Source organism: Scedosporium apiospermum (genome assembly GCF_000732125.1).
Source record: "Scedosporium apiospermum strain IHEM 14462 chromosome Unknown SEQ_SAPIO_0100, whole genome shotgun sequence".
Taxonomy (NCBI): Eukaryota; Fungi; Ascomycota; class Sordariomycetes; order Microascales; family Microascaceae; genus Scedosporium; species Scedosporium apiospermum.
The window spans coordinates 189,205-206,523 of record NW_015971801.1 but is presented as its reverse complement, the minus strand read 5'-3'; the positions used below and the strand labels follow the sequence as shown (position 1 = coordinate 206,523).

The 17,319-nt window shown below is 53.4% G+C and overlaps 4 protein-coding genes across 4 annotated transcripts; all 4 read left to right on the top strand.

The window, feature by feature from the left end:
* Positions 1-474: 474 nt before the first annotated feature.
* On the top strand, positions 475-5,850 carry SAPIO_CDS6114 (Uncharacterized protein; the record flags this gene model as incomplete). The annotated part of the gene is made up of 2 exons (XM_016788299.1): positions 475-5,387; positions 5,460-5,850. The coding sequence occupies 2 exons, from the start codon at positions 475-477 to the stop codon at positions 5,848-5,850; spliced, it is 5,304 nt and encodes a 1,767-aa protein (XP_016642056.1).
* Positions 5,851-11,162: 5,312 nt separating this feature from the next.
* SAPIO_CDS6113 (Choline-sulfatase) lies at positions 11,163-13,035 on the top strand (the record flags this gene model as incomplete). The annotated part of the gene is made up of 3 exons (XM_016788298.1): positions 11,163-11,855; positions 11,938-12,848; positions 12,912-13,035. The coding sequence occupies 3 exons, from the start codon at positions 11,163-11,165 to the stop codon at positions 13,033-13,035; spliced, it is 1,728 nt and encodes a 575-aa protein (XP_016642055.1).
* A 598-nt stretch (positions 13,036-13,633) lies between these two features.
* On the top strand, positions 13,634-14,661 carry SAPIO_CDS6112 (uncharacterized protein; the record flags this gene model as incomplete). Its single annotated transcript, XM_016788297.1, has 3 exons — positions 13,634-13,764; positions 13,897-14,494; positions 14,548-14,661. The coding sequence occupies 3 exons, from the start codon at positions 13,634-13,636 to the stop codon at positions 14,659-14,661; spliced, it is 843 nt and encodes a 280-aa protein (XP_016642054.1).
* Positions 14,662-15,380: 719 nt separating this feature from the next.
* SAPIO_CDS6111 (uncharacterized protein) lies at positions 15,381-17,294 on the top strand (the record flags this gene model as incomplete). The annotated part of the gene is made up of 4 exons (XM_016788296.1): positions 15,381-16,239; positions 16,452-16,542; positions 16,761-17,121; positions 17,250-17,294. The coding sequence occupies 4 exons, from the start codon at positions 15,381-15,383 to the stop codon at positions 17,292-17,294; spliced, it is 1,356 nt and encodes a 451-aa protein (XP_016642053.1).
* Between the last annotated feature and the right edge of the window lie 25 nt (positions 17,295-17,319).

The following is a 17,319-nucleotide window of genomic DNA, read 5'->3' as shown; positions in this document are numbered from 1 at the left end:
CAACTCTTGTGTTGTTTTCTCTTCTTCTTTTTCCTTTCAAGTTCGTTCCTCCCCCTGTTGCGCTGTGCGCGCGAAGGTCGAAAACTATTTCTCTTACCATCGATTGAAAAGAGTTGTTTATGAAGCCTCTTTCGACCAGGTCCGTCTGGTCGAGGGAGGTCATTTGTTACTGGTCCGACGTCCTTTTGTTGATCCACCTCAGGTTTTGTTTTTAGACCGCAAGACTCGCAAGGTAAAGAAAGATACCGGAACGACAACGAGCGATATCCATCACCGACCAACATTTTTCTCTATTCCCTGGCTGGCATATTCCATCGCCGCCGTTCCCGAGCCCAAATTAGCGACAACAAATAACGACCCCATGTCAACACCCACGTTCCTTTCCTCCTCATAGAACAACAGCATCACGAGCGTTCCGGATTATTTCGAGCATTGATTCCATACACGTCAACACGACAACACACAGAAATCACAATGTCTTTCCGGCCGCCCACCCTGAGGCAGTCGCACACAGTCGACTACTCCTCGGGGGTCAACCGGCAGGCATCCACAACATCATCATCCGCGTCGTCAGGCTACTCCAACAGCTCCGACTACAGCCGAAACAGCTCCCACTTTTCGACGAACACGAGTCCGGCCGGCTCGCCGTACCTCCTCCACAAGCGTGGCCAGAGTGACCTGGGTCGACCACAACCACTCGACCTCTCCGACAGAAATGGAAGCCCGAGAAAATCTAACGCTCAGGACAACCTGTACGCCACCATGAGGCAGTCATTGAGGCCTCTACCTCAAGCACCCGCACAGAGCCCGACAGCGGCGGCGGCGCCCTCGCCTCCCCCTCGACGTTCGCTATATCAGCACGACCGCGCCTCGAGCGTCGATATCGGAAAGCCTGCCGTACTTCCGTCCCCTCCTCGTCACTCACTCGGCCTGCGCGATCGTGGACAGACTTTTCATGGCGGAGAGACTGCCATCACACCCACTCCTTCGCCAACCCGCCATCCACTCGGTCAACGTGATCGTGGACAAACTTTCCACGGCGGACATCTAGCCACCCCCTCACCGCCCCGCCATTCCTACCATCAGCATGAGAGGGGTCAGAGCGTTGACGTGACGCTGCCGGCTCTGTCTCCGGGCCATCGAAGTACCCTTCAACGACACGAGCGCGGGCTAAGCGTCGACATGGGAAAAATGGCCATATCGAATCAAGAGAGAAGGACGCCGACCACACCTCCTCGGCCGTTGCCATTGCGCCCCAACTCGATGCTCCTCACACGATCGGATTCCATTAGGGATAGCATCGGGATCCCCCCTCATTCCTCTGCTCAATTGGTCCACCATACTACGACTCACCTCGCAAAGCCCGATCTCGAAAAGCTAGGCCGCTCCGCTACGAGCCAGCTCAGGACTCTGTCCACGCTTGCCCAGTCGGAGTCCGCCGAGGACTTTGCGATCACCTCCCCTGACCAGCAGGTCGTTGGTCTTCGAGGTCGGCGTCGACTCCAGAGGGTGGGAAAACCAAATGGCAATAGACCTGGTGCCGGAAGTGGAGGATACGGATGGGAGGGGCGGAACTGGATGGACAAACAGCGGCAGTTCCTCCAGGCATACGAGTACCTTTGCCACATCGGAGAAGCTAAGGAGTGGATCGAGGACGTGATGAACAAGAACCTTCCTCCCATCGTCGAGCTTGAGGAGGCGCTGAGAGACGGTGTGACCTTGGCGGAAGTGGTCGAAGCGCTTAATCCTGACAGGAGATACCGCATCTTCCGACACCCTCGACTCCAATTCAGGCACTCGGACAATATTGCCATCTTCTTCCGCTACCTTGACGAGGTTGACCTTCCGGATCTTTTTAGATTCGAGCTGATTGATCTGTATGAGAAGAAGAACATCCCCAAGGTCATCTACTGTATCCACGCCCTGAGTTGGCTGCTGTTCAGGAAGGGGATTGTCGACTTCCGCATCGGAAACCTCCTGGGACAACTAGAGTTCGAGCACCATGAACTCGAGGCGATGCAAAAGGGCCTTGACAAGCTTGGAGCAAGTATGCCAAGCTTCGGCAATATGGGCGCCGATTTTGGCGTCGAGCCGGAGCCGGAGCCTGAGGAGACGGAAGAGGAAAGAATAGAGAGAGAGCTGGCGGAGAACGAGGCCATGATCGTTGACCTACAGGCACAGATCCGAGGCGCCATGAAGAGGATGGAGCTAGGCAAGGTCATGCAAGGACTGTGGGATAGCGAGGACTGGCTGATCGACCTTCAGTCCCGGATCAGGGGTGATTTCACGAGACAGATTGTTGGTTATCGAATGGAAATGAGGAGATTCGCCGTCAATCTGCAGAGCGCTGCTCGGGGATTCCTAGTTCGCCAACGACTTGCAAACACGGAACATTTCTGGAAGAGCTTGGAGCCCGACATCCTCGAACTGCAGAGCATGATACGGGCGGCGAAGGTGCGGAACAAGGTATGCGGCGTACGATCTCAGCTGGTGCGACACGACGGGCCTGTTCGAGACGTCCAGGCGCTGGTTAGGGGCTTCTTGGTCCGCAAAGCTCGGGCCGCTCAGCAGCAAGAGACGGCGCACACGGCGGGTTCGGTAGCGAACCTCCAGTCCGCCATCAGGGGAATGCAGCTGAGGGCAAGAGTCGCAGAGGACGAGAGGCTCCTGCGCGGACAGGCCGAGGCCGTGACTGCCTTGCAGGCCTTTGCGAGGGCGGCGCTGACAAGAAACCAGATCTCACTTCAGCAAGAACATCTCGAGTCGTTTAACCCCGATTGGGAGGCGCTGCAGGCTGCCGCTCAGGGATCGCTCGTCCGATCGCGTCTCGACGCGCTTAGGAACGAACTCAAGTGCTACAGCCCTCAGGTCACCCTTCTTCAAAGTTTCGTGCGCGCGGGCGCTGTGAGACAGGCCATCGCGAAGGACTTGGACGCCTTGCACGAGAATGAAGCAAGCATCATCGAGCTCCAGTCTCTCATCCGCGGCATGCTTGTGCGTCAGCAGCGACGAGCCGATCAAGAAGCGCTCATTCGACAAGAACCCAAGATTCGCGCTTTGCAGGCTCGCATTCGAGGTTACCTGTTCCGTCAACAAAACGCAAGGTTCCTTGAGGAGCTTCAATCCCACACTCCGGAGATTATCCAACTTCAGGCATTCGCTCGGGCCGTGCTCCTCAGGGCCGAGATTGACGGTATACTGTCCGAACTAGAAGAGGCTGAGGATTCGATCATTGCATTCCAGGCGCACGCCAAGGGCTTTATTGTGCGAAAGAAGTTTGAGGAGAAGAGGCGCTACTTCAACGAGAACATGCAAAAGGTCGTCAAGATTCAGAGCTTCGTCCGTGCCAAGATCCAAGGAGAGGCTTACAAGAGCCTGACCACGGGCAAGAACCCGCCCGTCAACGCCGTCAAGAACTTTGTCCACCTACTCAACGATAGCGATTTCGACTTTAACGAGGAGGTCGAGTTCGAGCGGATGCGCAAGACGGTGGTGCAGCAGGTCCGACAGAACGAGATGGTGGAGCAGTACATCGACCAGCTCGACATCAAGATTGCGCTGCTCGTGAAGAACAAGATCACCCTCGACGAGGTGGTGCGCCACCAGCACACTTTCGGCGGGCACGCCGTGAGCATGATCGCCAACTCGTCCATCGCGTCGGCGAATCAGTTCGATCTCAAGGCGCTCAACAAGAGCTCGAGGAAGAAGCTCGAGCTGTACCAGCAGCTGTTCTTCAACCTGCAGACGCAGCCTCAGTACCTCGCGCGCCTGTTCAGGAGGGTGCGAGAGCAGGGCATGGCGGAAAAGGAGTGCAAGAGGACGGAGCTGCTTGTGATGAGCCTGTTCGGGTATGCGCAGAAGAGAAGAGAGGAGTACTATCTTCTCAAGCTCATCTCGAGGGCGATCCGCGAGGAGGTGGAGGGCTGCAGGGCGGTGCAAGATTACATCCGCGGCAACTTCTTCTGGAGCAAGCTTGTGGCGAACTACACGCGCTCGCCCAGAGATAGGAAGTACCTTCGGGACTTGCTGGGTCCCCTGATCCGAGACAACATTGTCGAGGACCCGGCGCTCGACCTCGAGAGCGACCCCATGCATATTTACCGGTCTGCCATCAACAACGAGGAACTGCGCACAGGCCGACCGAGCCGCCGACCGCTAGATGTCCCCCGTGAGGTGGCGATCAAGGACCCCGAGACGAGGGAGCTCTTTATCGACCACCTTCGAGACCTCCGAGAAGTCTGCGACCAATACCTCGCCGCTTTCGAGGACCTCATGCCCAAGCTTCCCTATGGGCTCCGGTTCCTCTGCAGGAGCACGTTTGAGTCTCTCTGCCAGCAATTCCCTCGGGAGCCCCAGCACCAGATCCTCTTTGTCGTCTCCCACTGGCTCTGGAGGTTCTATCTCCAGCCCGCCCTCACGGCGCCGGAGACTATGGGTGTTATCGAGCGTCAACTCAGCCCCCTTCAGAAGCGCAACCTCAGCGAGGTGGCGAAGGTGCTGAACCAGGTCGCGTCTGGCAGGCTCTTCGGCGGCGAGAACATTTACCTACAACCGCTCAACGCCTTTGTCGGAGACTCCATCGAGAGGCTCGGACACCTCATGGGAGAGCTCATCTCGGTGGCCGATGCCGAGGCCACGTTTGACATCGACGAGTTCAACGATCTCTACGCCAAGAACAAGCCAACTCTCTACATCAAGATGGCGGACGTTTTCGCCATCCACAACCTCGTCGCCTCGGAACTCCAGCACATTTGCCCCAACCGCGACGACGTGGTGCGCGAGATCATGCAGGAGCTCGGCAGCGCCAAGAGTAACGAGAACGAGATGACAGCGACGGGCTCCTCGGATATCCAGATGTTCCTAACGCCCAAGCTACACGACGTCGAGGACCCGGACGCCGAGGTCAAAGCGCTCTTCATGGAGACGAAGCGCTGCGTGCTCTACATCATCCGTGTGCAGCAAGGGCTCAGCCTCCTGGACATCCTCATCAAGCCCATCACGGCCGAGGACGAAGTAAAATGGCGGGCGCTCCTGCGCGAGGAGTTCTCGGCGGCGAACCGCACGCGCGGCGCGTACTCGGATGCTAACATGATCGACGTCACGCGCATGACGTACCACGAGCTCAAGCGGTCGGCGCTGGAGAACGTGCTCCGGCTCGAGCACATGGGCCGCATCTCCAAACACAACAAGTACCAGGATATTCTTAACGCGATCGCCCTGGACATTCGGACGAAGAGCAGAAGGAGGGTGCAGAGGCAGAGGGAGCTCGAGGGGGTGAGGCTCACGTTGGCGAATTTGCATGAGAAGGCGAAGTATTTGGAGCAGCAGCGGAAGAGCTATGATGATTATATCGAGTCTGCAATGGCGACGCTGCAGAATAAGAAGGGGTAAGTCGAATGTTTCTCTTTTTAACTATGTTATCAACGAAATGCACTAACACTGTTTTTCCCCAACTGCAGCAAGAAGAGATTCCTCCTACCATTCACAAAACAATACAACCACCAGCGCGAACTAGAGCGCAGCGGCCGGGTCCCCAAATTCGGCAGCTACAAGTACAGCGTGCGCGACCTCATGGAGAAGGGCGCCGTGGTGTCGTGGAAGGGCGTCAGCGACCGCGACTGGGACAAGATCAACCTGACGATCTCGTGCGACGAGGTAGGCGTGTTCGCCATCGAGGGCTCGCGAGGACACATCCAGATCCCCGGGGCCAGCGCGCTGGTGCCCATCGAGGACCTGCTGCAGGCGCAGTTCGAGGCGAGGCAGTTTATGGACTTGTTTGAGGGGAATTTGAGGATGAATGTGAATTTGATCTTGCATCTTCTTTATAAGAAGTTTTACAGGACGCAGTAGAGGCGAGTGGGGAGGTCGAGGAGGTCTAGAGAGAGGCGGTAGATGAGGAAGGCTTGAAGATGGGAACAAAAGGGAAAGGAGGCATTGACACTCTCACACACACACACATGGGTTTATTAGGGTATTTTTCTCTCTCATCATGTTTCTGAGTCCTGTTATGAAGGATGGAAAACGCGATTTATGAGGCAACGTTGTAGGGCTCTTTTTTACGTTATTTCTTTTTTCCTTTTTTGGAGCAAGGGAAGGACTCAGGGAAAGGGGTGGATGGAGATGGGAAGGGAGGGCGGTTTGTAACAGAGGAGTTTTTTTTCTTTTCACTTTTCTACTCTTTTTTAATTCCCTTCACGTTTTCCATTTCCGTTTCTTGCCCTTTTTTTCTTCCTCTTCTTGCTCGAGGGTTTTCGGCATGGATATCCATTCGTTTGGTAGCATAGCATGATGGATGGACGTTGGGAGGATAGTGGGAAGAAGATGGAATTATCTGTTTGGGGCGGGAGTAGATTGTGATACACTCGAGAGAACCGGAGAGGCGGTTAGCATTGAGAATAAAAAATGGGTTAAAACAACAACGATGGCTTTGCTTCCTCGTTGGGGGTTTTTGACCGTTGTGATGTAGCGCGTATCTACGATACTTGCGCATAGAGTCAGGATACGGATATCTTTCTCTCATATTCTACTTGTTTCACTATCAATAAACTTTGCGAATAACAATCTCTCGTCCTGTTCCAGATGCCGTGAAGAAGCCGGGGGGAAGATTAACAACGATGAAAATGATCTTGCAAGTATCTATAACGTAAAAGCCGACCCTCACGTCGAATATTCTATCTACGATAAGTCGTCTAACAGCAGAGCGGAAACGAAACCAGAACTCGGGTAATACTTCAACTTGTCCATATTATCCCAGAGCAGTTCGAAATGTGGTAGGCTTTTAGCAGCAGGTTTTACCCCAGGTAGGCAGTCACCCAATCAAAGCGGGGGATTGAGAAATTGATCTCTCGAAAGGGCAAGTGAATTTTTGGCTGACAGCTCATACGATTCATCCTTGGGTCGAATGGACTATTTGCCAAGGGCTTTAGCCCGTAGCTTGGAGGACGATGATATGACGTGTCAACGGCGAGTGGGTGGTAGTTTTAGCCAAGACCGGGGGAGGGAGGGGAGGGGGATAGTTGGATTCGGGGTCAATATTTCCCATGGAGTTCGTCGTACTCGTGGTTGACCGAGACCGAGGTGTCATCATCCGTTTAAAGCCGGGGACGAGCGTAACTTGCGTATACGGAGTACTGTACGGTCAGTCTTTTTGAGTATCTTCTCCCCGCCGGACTGAGGTCGTCCGTCAATCTATCGATCAATCGTCAGTCCCCGTTCACCAGGGATGTTTTCCGTTACCGATTGGTTCTCGGGATTTTTTTTTTTTTTTTTTTTTCCCAGTCAAGGGTTAATATTATCTGGGGTTCGCTCTTTTAACCCCAGACTCGACCAACACGATACGACCTAAACGACAAAGGACGGGGACCCGGGGTCAGTGTGCTCCGAGTTGGAGGACCAAGGAATTGTAATCGTGATCACATATTGCGCCAGCCTAATCGTTAGGGTCGGCCTGGGGAAAAGAGCCAGTCGAAATTCTCTCCATATGGATCGAACCGAGCATCCATGGCCGATCTGAGGGTTGCATCGGGACCGCACATTGTTCTACGGGGTTCGAAGCCGGTCCTTCGCATGGATGTATTCCATTATTGGCTGAGTTGTGCTTTCGTTTCCATCCATAGACGTCGCTTCTGATTTTCTCTCGCTCCCGTGTAAGTGAGGAATCGTGGCTGCTCCAGCCCCCTCAGCTCAGTATTGGACAGGAGTGGTGACTAGGGCTCGACTCAACCAGGACTAGTTTGTTCTGGGTCCCTGTCAGTGGATCAGTTATTATTCCACCATGCCCAATTGGGTTCAATTGGTGAAGAACATTCAACAAGTTTGGTCTCAAAGTGGCCTCGGTGAAGCAGTAAGGAAAGAGTATGCGTGACGCTCCTCAACCCCATCAAGTCACCTGCGCTTTACAACAAACAAAGCCTCGTTTTTTGCCATCGAGCCACGTCAATTAGCGAGGAAAATGAAAGAGAGAGAGAGAGAAAGAGAGAAATTTGCTCAGAACAATGCTTGTTTGCCGTCCCAGCTGCGCCCAGTCGGGAGCATCGGGAAGGGAATGGACAATGGGTGCAGGGAAGAGGGGACAAGCAAAGGACAAGGGTGGGCGCGGCGATAAGAGCCGGAATGACGCATTTCCCGACTGCTTCTTTTGATTCCTTCATAATACAACGCATGCATCGTTGCATTCGGGTCATTTCTCCTGTTAGTTCAGGGGAAATTGTGTGAAAAAGGCCAGAAAATGAGGATGAACGCGAGTGTGGGGTCGGATTGCACCATGGCTGAGGTGAGAAAGGCAAGTCTTTGCGAATTGGAAATCCACAGTGGTTGTTTGACGCCATGAGACTTCGTACACATGTGGGGACCTTTTTTCTTTCTTAGACCGAGTTGAACGAGAGGAATACACAACTTGAATCATTTCAGACTTGGTCCTTGCATCGATTGGTGTGTCAAGTTTGGCTGGGAGTCTGGGACCGAGCAGAGATGGGTTATTGCAAAGTCCACTGGACTCACACCGCCAGCATAGCTGGCCGTCCCTATCGCCAGACGTGGCACAAGCTACAGGTCGCACGCTACTTCAAGACGACGCCCGATCCAGATTCGCCAGTCCATGTGTTGTATGGATGTGTTGTAGGTTGGATGGATGCCTTCCATGCCATCTCTCGATGTGTCCCAGCTTCACATCTTCGTCTCTTACCCCTTACCCCCTCCCCCGCCTCCTGAAGCCAGCAAGGGAAGAGCTGAGCTAGCTCCCGATTCCCGACTTGCATGAGGGGAAGATTACATATATATAATTTGTTATCATGGAGTCGGTGGATGAGGAATCAACTAGTTAACCCTTAGCTTCAAGGTCGGGATGAGACTCGACACTAGACCGCCCGTCGGCGACATTGATCATTGATCAATGCCAGAACTGTGACTCTTGGTGTAAAAATTAATCAACGAAGGAGGGAGTTTAATAATACGCAGTGGCGTGCGATGCTCCTCGATTGGCGAGAGCGCTAATCCGGCAACGGCGCCTTCAGGATCCATCCATCAATGTTGATGCTTCGCCCATCTCGGCCTAGCGCCCACTGTATCGACGGTGGGGTGTTCTCCTAGGGCCTGGGCTCATGCAGGAGAAACGAGAGTTGGGAGAAAAGGAAAAGGGGAATTGAAAGTGCGCTAGTACAAATGTCACGGCTGGGGAAGATGGAAACGAGCGTCGAGGTGTGAACGCATCCGAGCATACGCAAAGAACTTCTCACATGCTCAGTCCAATCCTGCCTGCGCCCATCTTCGTCGATGAGATGGCGGAAGTTTGCCTACAGTTCGGTTCCTGACTGCCAGGCAGGGTTAGTATTGGACAAGAGTGCGTGGTTGCCATGCACAGCCAGTACTTGCAATACAGGTAGCGAGGTAAGTGTGTGCTGAGTAGGCTATGTATGTAGACACCCTCCGATCATTCGGCGACCATTCCGAAGAACAATTTGACTTCATGGAAGGCACCCAGACCGGATGCCAACGGCAGAAAAGCAAAGACGGATGAATGACGGCCGTCCGTTCAACCTCACTAATGACCCCTCCATACCTTTGTGCACCAGGCTCGATGACGTGCTGTTTGGAATTGATTTCATAATTGATCTTTTCCCACCTCGACACGGATGGATAGACACGGCACTGCGTTTTCCCTCACCATCGGAATGTAATCGGACTGGCAAAGGATCCTCTGTCCATCGGAGATGCAGCAGCGATGCAAGCAAGGTCTGGCTTCGAGTCCGGCAGGTCGTGATAGCAAGGATCGATAGAAGAGGTTAAAAAACTAGATGAACGGGGACATACTTCGTAGTGTAAAGACCATGGTAAACTATGGATATTAAGATGGCTGGCCAGCGAAGAAGGTGGGAAAGTGCGGTGAGAAGAGGTTGATGCTAGGGCAGAAGTGGAAGTGGCGGACGAGTCTGGTGTCCGAGTCCTGAGTACCCTGAGTGAGTACCCTGAGTACTGTATACAAATACTTCGATACTCGATATTGATAATGCGACTAATTTGAATTGGATTCCGAAGACGGCAATGGCGCACACCACAAACCACGCTCGCACTAATACGTTGATCAATTTTTTTTTTTCTTTCGCCTTCTTACCTTTTACGACGTACACGTCGTACGTTGCACATTGTACATTGTATGTCGTCGTCTTAAACGGCTGGCTCGTGCTGCCCTCGTGCCCTTGACAATGTGCCCTTGACAATGTCCACGCTTTATAAATCCCATTCCCTTATCAGATTCAACGAAATACCCCAGTCCCCAAGTCTCCATTGCAGTTTCCCCGTCCCCCGTCCTGCTCTAGACCGAGACCTTTCCGAGGACCCCTTTCCGTTTCTTTCCTTTCTTTCCTTTCTCCTCCCTCCCTCTCCTTTCCTCTTTCCGCCATTCTAGCCTGCCAAGAGAATCGTTCCACCCGTCAAAGCCCAAGGGCCCCGTACTTCGTAGTGCTTGCCAATTCACACTTATCTCCAGCTGTTTCCTTCCGTTCCTCTTCCCCACAAACCAGGGACCAACAATCGCACACCACTTCTGTCCTATAAGTACTTGGACCCTTGCCCGTCTCCGTCGTGGTCTCTGGTCTTCCTTCTCTCTGCTCTGTCCTGTGCCCTTTTACAAGTTACTAAACATCCGGCCTCGCACATCTCCACCCACTTTTACCTCCCCCCTTCCTTCCTCCTCGCTCTCCTCCTCCCACTCTGAACCGTAGCTCGTCCTCCCTGTCACGGCCTCCTCTCTCCATATCTTCCCATTGACTTCCTCCTCTCATTTGTATCCCCGGGAATTTACTTATTCGTCGTCTGCCCAACTCCGACTTGACCCCCCGCGTTGCAATTGAGCCTCCCCCACGTCTTATATCGTCACGCACGCCACCACCGACGCACCTTGATGATTACTGATCAAGTTGACGCGCATCGTGGCATCTGACCCTGGTCCTCGCCTTGCCTGCTATCACCCACTCACCGAGCCTGTGTTAATTTGGAAAATTCCTGTATAACCTACTCTTGGTGCTGTGTAATAAGAGGGGAAAAAAAAAAAAAGAAATCTGAAGCTGTGATCTGAACGGACCGCTTTGTCCGTTGTCGCTATCCGCCCGACCCCCACATACTCTCGTGTATACTGCTGTTGCGCTGAGATACCAAGTGAGCGTCAAATGGCTCCCGATCTCAACTCTCTAACCCCTTCCTCGGTGATTCCCAACACCGCTCCCACCACGCCCGCCGTCAACGGCACCCGAGGCACCAATGGCGCTGCTTCCAGCCCGGCCGGCCCCTCGGGCGCCAAGAAACCCAATATCCTGTACATCATGGCCGACCAGCTCGCCGCTCCTCTTCTGAAGATGTACAATCCCAAGTCCCAGATCAAGACGCCCAACCTCGACGCCTTAGCCGCCAATGCCGTACAGTTCGACTCAGCCTATTGTCCCTCGCCGCTCTGCGCGCCCTCGCGCATGAGCATGATTACCGGTCTCTTGCCTCTCAAGATTGGAGCCTACGATAACGCCGCGCAAATCTCCAGTGACATCCCTACCTACGCCCATTACCTACGCCTTGCTGGTTATCATACCGTGCTGGCCGGCAAGATGCATTTTGTTGGCGACCAGCTTCACGGCTACGAGACGCGGCTTACTTCGGACATTTATCCCGGCGATTTCGGTTGGGTGGTGAACTGGGATGAGCCTGATACGAGGCTGGAGTGGTACCATAATGCGAGCTCCATCTTGCAGGCTGGTACTTGCGTGAGGAGCAACCAGCTTGATTATGATGAGGAGGTTCTGTATAAGTCGACTCAGTTCCTGTATGACCATGTTCGGGAGGGCCCAGACGCCCGACCCTTCTGCCTTACTGTAAGTATTTTTTTTGTCCCCCCTCTCTCAATACTGGGTGTAAGTGCGTTGCCAATTCATCATCCTTCTAACGTGGCGTTAGGTGTCTCTCACTCACCCCCATGACCCCTACACCATTGAGGAAAAGTACTGGGACCTATACGAGGGCGTCGATATTGAACTCCCCGAAGTCCGCATTCCCAAGGATCAGCAGGACCCTCACAGCAAGCGCCTTCTCAAAGTGTGTGATCTCTGGGACGAAGACTTTACCGACGAGCAGATCAAGACGGCGAGGAGGGCATACTACGGTGCCGTCAGCTACGTGGACGAGTGCATCGGTCGTCTCCTAGACACTCTTAAGCGATGCCGTCTCGACGAAAACACCATCATTGTCTTCAGCGGCGACCACGGCGACATGCTCGGCGAACGTGGCCTTTGGTACAAGATGAGCTACTTCGAGAGCTCCGTCCGCGTGCCCCTTCTTATCCACGACCCTAAAAATTACACACCCCACCGTGTCACCGCCAACGTGTCCACTCTCGATATCCTCCCCACAATGTGCGACCTCGTCGGCACCAAGCCCATCGATGGCCTCCCGCTCGACGGCAAGTCCCTCCTGCCCCACCTCCAGGGTAGGCCCGGTCACGACAAGGTCTACGGCGAATACACGGGCGAGGGCACCATCAGCCCTCTCGTCATGATTAAAGATGGGCCCTGGAAGTACATCTACTGCCCCACTGACGGAACGCAACTTTTCAACCTCGACCGGGATCCTCAGGAGCTCATCAACCTCGCGCTCCTGCTGCAGAAGACGGAGCCGCGCACTGCCGATGAAGAGGAGGCCAAGGCTAAGCTGGACGAGTTTGAGGCCGAGACGGCTTCGAGGTGGGATTTTGAGGCGGCGAGTAAGCTGGTGCTAGAGTCGCAGCGTAAGAGGAGGTTGGTGTGGTCTGCCCTGAAGTTGGGACGGTTTACGAGCTGGGATCATGACCCGATTGATGATGGCCGTGAAAAGTAGGTGGTCCTCATACGTCTCTTTTTCTCTTTTTCTTTATTTCTTTTTCTAACCCATCTCAGGTATATTCGCTCGCATATTCCTCTCGACGATCTCGAGCGACGAGCACGGTACCCCGCTGTTGACAAGTATGGTCGCGAGACGGCCAGGGTTCTTGTTGACCAAGCTGGCTCCCACGGCGAGTAAAACTGAGACTGAGATCTAAGTGGAAGAATCTGTTGCAGGATTGTGTCATGGGATTTGCCTTGAGAGCATAATGATGAAACTACGGTAATGGCGTTTATGAGAAATGACATTGAATGATTTGATTTTTTAGAGATTAAGACTAGTAGAGAAAAGAATAATTAATAAACTCTAGAGTCTTGTATAATATGGCTTGTCTCTATAAAGGACAATGTAAATGTCGTTGAACGTCGAGGTTGATTGTGGGCCGAGGGGCAATTGTAACAATGAATTGTAGCTTGGCGGTGAGGCTAATATTTGGATCACCAATTTATTCCCCACCACACTTGGAGCTCCTTCCTCACGTCTCCTCTCTCAACTTTGCCCACCTCACCAACCCTCGAAAACCGAATTGGCGCCGCCTAAGAGACCACACGAAGCCACTCGTCCACAAAAGCACAATTTAAAGACTTTTATTTTCGCGAGACGCTCTCAATTGACGCGCCCTTCCCGAAGAAAACCGCGAAGCCTATCCGACGAGTGCGTGCGTCCCACCGCGACCAATTCGAAGACAACGCCGCGTTATCTCCCCAAGAGAGAAAGAAAGAGAGAAGAGGGGAGGATGGCGTCGCTTAATCTCTCGCCTGAGGAGGTCAAGATTTTGGAATCGATTAGACAGCGGTTGGCGCAGGTTGTGAGCAGCTTGCAGAAGTTTAAGGATGATGTTGTGGTGGGACAGCCATTGCCTCCAGCGTGAGTTGAGCACCCTTGTTAATACTTTCCTCTTTTTTTCTCTCGGAACCTTTTCTCTCTCCTTCCTCTGGAGCTATTCTTCATCTACATACAAAAGACATTTATATACTAAACCCCAGAATCAACATGCAGATCCTCCATCCAAGCCTCAACGACCATCATCCAAGCAAACCTCCGCACCCTAACCACCTTCATCGCCGAACACGCCACCCTCCTCGAACGCATCGCTATCCACCCAGCCACAAACTTCCCCGGCCGCCAACAAGAAGCCATCCTCCTCCAGCTCCTCCGCAAAAAACCCGAGCCCTCAGTCGAAGAGCTCCTCGACTCGGGGCGCGAGACGGCCAAGCGGCTAGACAACGGCGGAGACGGCGTAGCGACGGGGGCGTGGAAGGCGCAGCGGGCGCTGTGGCGGTGGGCGAGGGAATATTGCGATTCGAGGGTCGAGCAGTATGCGAGCGAGGAGACGCATCAGGTGTATACGGCGGAGGAGAGGGCGTGGGGGATTGAGAATGTTAGGACGGGGCTGAGGAGGGGGATGGATGAGGAGGTGGAGGAGGAAGAGGAAGAAGAGGAGGAGGAAGAGGGAGGGGAAGAGGAGGAGAAGAAGGGGGAGGAGGTGAGGAGTGCGAGGTTGAGGCTGGCGAGGAATTCGGTTGTGGGGAGGTTTGAGGCGCCGCCTAATGCGGATTGGGAGATGAAGAGGAAGATGGGGGTGGGGAGGGTGCCTGTGAGGTGAGGAGGGGGAATGTGAGGGAATGTTGAGTTTTCTTTTTACTTTAGATGATACCCGACGGAGACGATGGTCAAGCGAGAGAGAAGAGCGAATCCGAGCGAGATGTGCCGGTCATTGGCTTCCGCGCTGTAAAACGCGTCTTTTGGGCTTCTGTGATGTAGACACACTCTCGTTTCCTATAGTCGTACCCACACACTCGCCCGAAAGAAATCCGGAGAGGGGGATTATTTTATCTCTCGTTGTCTCTCTCTCCGACGTCCACTGACAGGATCTCGGCCACTCCGGCCGACGCAATCATCAGAACCACCCTATCCTCTCCTTCAGCTGTCAATTCACCGCTCTCGCCCCATTCCCCCTCGCATGGCAATTTATGTTTCCTCAGCCCCCGCGGTAGGGCTGAACATCACGAAAACGTCAAACCCCGCCAAATTAGGAAAAGAATGCGGGCTGACAACTCCCAAGATATCCCCGGACGGGATTGGACCGATGTCTGCGCCTCCCCTTTCCGCGTTCGGTTTGGTCAAACTCTAAAGTTGGCGTCTTGACGTAACATCATCACCTATTTTGGATTTCAGCCTCAGACTGGGGGGGGCGTCGTGAACTTTTGTTTTACTTCGTGTGCCAACTGACTGATTGGAGGGAGGCGTTAGATTTTCTTCTTTGATTGGGGGATCTTGGAGGGAGCGGGTATCAAGGGTTCATGGATTTGGGCAGGGTTGATGTCAGCTTACCTTGTATGGGCGTGTATTGTATAACCTTTAGGTCTTGAGATATGAAGCTTCCATCTTCCGCTTTTCTTTAAACTTGAGATATCGTTGTTTTCTACTTGCTCCTATTGCTGTCTAGTATCTAGGTATATCGAATTCTAGAGATATTCAAAATGGCTCTCGTCGGTATTGCAAGCCCGCCTCCAATCCCTGGGGACTCGGGCTATTATATCTCATCTCATCACTTCTCTCGGGAACGTATCCATGGAGACAGAACCCCAGTGACCCAGAAAGATGTTGAAGCCTCATATCACAAGGAGCCAATCTCTCAGAACTTACCTCGACTCTCCTTCCTCGACCTGCCTCTTGAAATCAGGCTACAGATCTACGCCTGGGTTCACCTCCTCCACCCCTTCAAGTACAGAGAACTAGCACCTGGCTATCCAAGCCCAGCGATCAAACCATACCACACAACCCATCTTCTTCCATCACCAGCAAACTGTACCTCTACCGCAGAAGAAACAACAACAACCCCTCCGAAATCTATCCATCCCTCCCCTCCCCTCCTCTCCCCCGATCGCCCCTTCGCCTACCTCCCCACATCGCTCCTCCTCACAAACCGTCAAATATACCACGAAGCCCGCGAAACGCCCTACCTCTCCAACGAGTTCGTCTTCCCGTCCTTCTTCTCCTCAGGCCTTTCGGCCGCGGGCGTGCTCGTCCGGGGAGCTACGGCGTGGCAACTGGACGCCCTTCGATACGTCAGGCTCGAGATGAAGCTTGGTGACTTGCGGTGTGACAAGAAGACGGTGATGAGTTGGGGAGCGCTTTGCGAGGGGTTGGTGGGGGTGAGGGGGTTGAGGCTGAGGGTTTTTCCTGACGAGGTGTTAGTGTTGGGGTTAGTAAGGGCTTGGGAAGCTGGTAAAGAGGAGGTTGAGGAGGGCTTGGTGAGAGAGCTTGGGGGCGGGTTGAGGGTGATGAGAGCCTTGAGGCAGGTCGAGGTCGAGGTTGATGGTGTTGGGGAGGAGGAGAGTGAGTTTGTGGTGGATCTGTGTAGGGGTCTTCAGATGTTTCTGGATAAGAGAGGACGGGCTAGAGGGGTGAAAGTTGTTGCTGTGAGGAGAAAGGGGGATGGGGTGGATGTTAGGGGGAGTGAGCAGCCTGTGGAGTTGAACCTTGTCTTATAATCTCTAGGTTGAAAGGGAAAGATTGGGCAAAGAGAGATTTTGGCTTCTTGTTTGCAGAAACTCTTGTCTTCTTCATGGAGAAGGTGCTGGTTGGTAGTTGCTGGCTTGGTGCTATCACGATGGCCCCTGACTTACACCTCCACAGCGTGTATGACTTCACAGATCCCAACTCAACCATCGCGAATGCCCTCATCCATCCAGAAGTAACTATAAAAACCCACAATCCCTCATGTTTGAAAAACAAAACAAAAAAAAAAACATATCCCTCCCCTCAAAAAACCTCAAACCAAACCTCGCCCGCTTCCAAAGAAGAAGCCGAAGCCAGAAAACCCCATCCCGTTCCATCACTCATTACCCCAACTTCAGTGCTAGAGTCGACATGAATCGATACGGAGGAGGCCGCTCCCATGATACATCCCAATTCAAGATGTTGTCCAGTATGTGGCTAGACTCCGTGTGCCAGATTCTTTTCCTCACGGCCATCGTCCTCGTCATTTTCAAGCTCGCTGAGTACGTCTTGTGGCCCGTCGCCGCCCTCATGTTTGAGAGAATCGAGCAGATCGTTCCCATCCTCTTCGCGCCGCTTCTCCGAAGGGTCTTGATTTCTGCTTTTGTCCACTTACTTATTGCATATTGGACCGCGCTCGTTGCGGTCTGGATGGCGATTAGGGTTATTTTCGATCCCCAAGAAGAGGTTGCTGGTGAGGCCAGAGAGACGGTCATCGATGTAAGCGTACTTTTTTCCTCATACCCATTCTTTTTCTCTCTTTTCGTTTCCTGTTTCCCGCTTCCTTTCCTCTCTCGTTGAGGGAATGTATGCTTAGTTGGACCGAAGTTCTAACCATTGGCGAACAGGACGGCAAACCGGATGATGCCTCGGCCAAGAAAAAGGAGAGCTAATCGACTCGCGCCACTATTGAGCGAC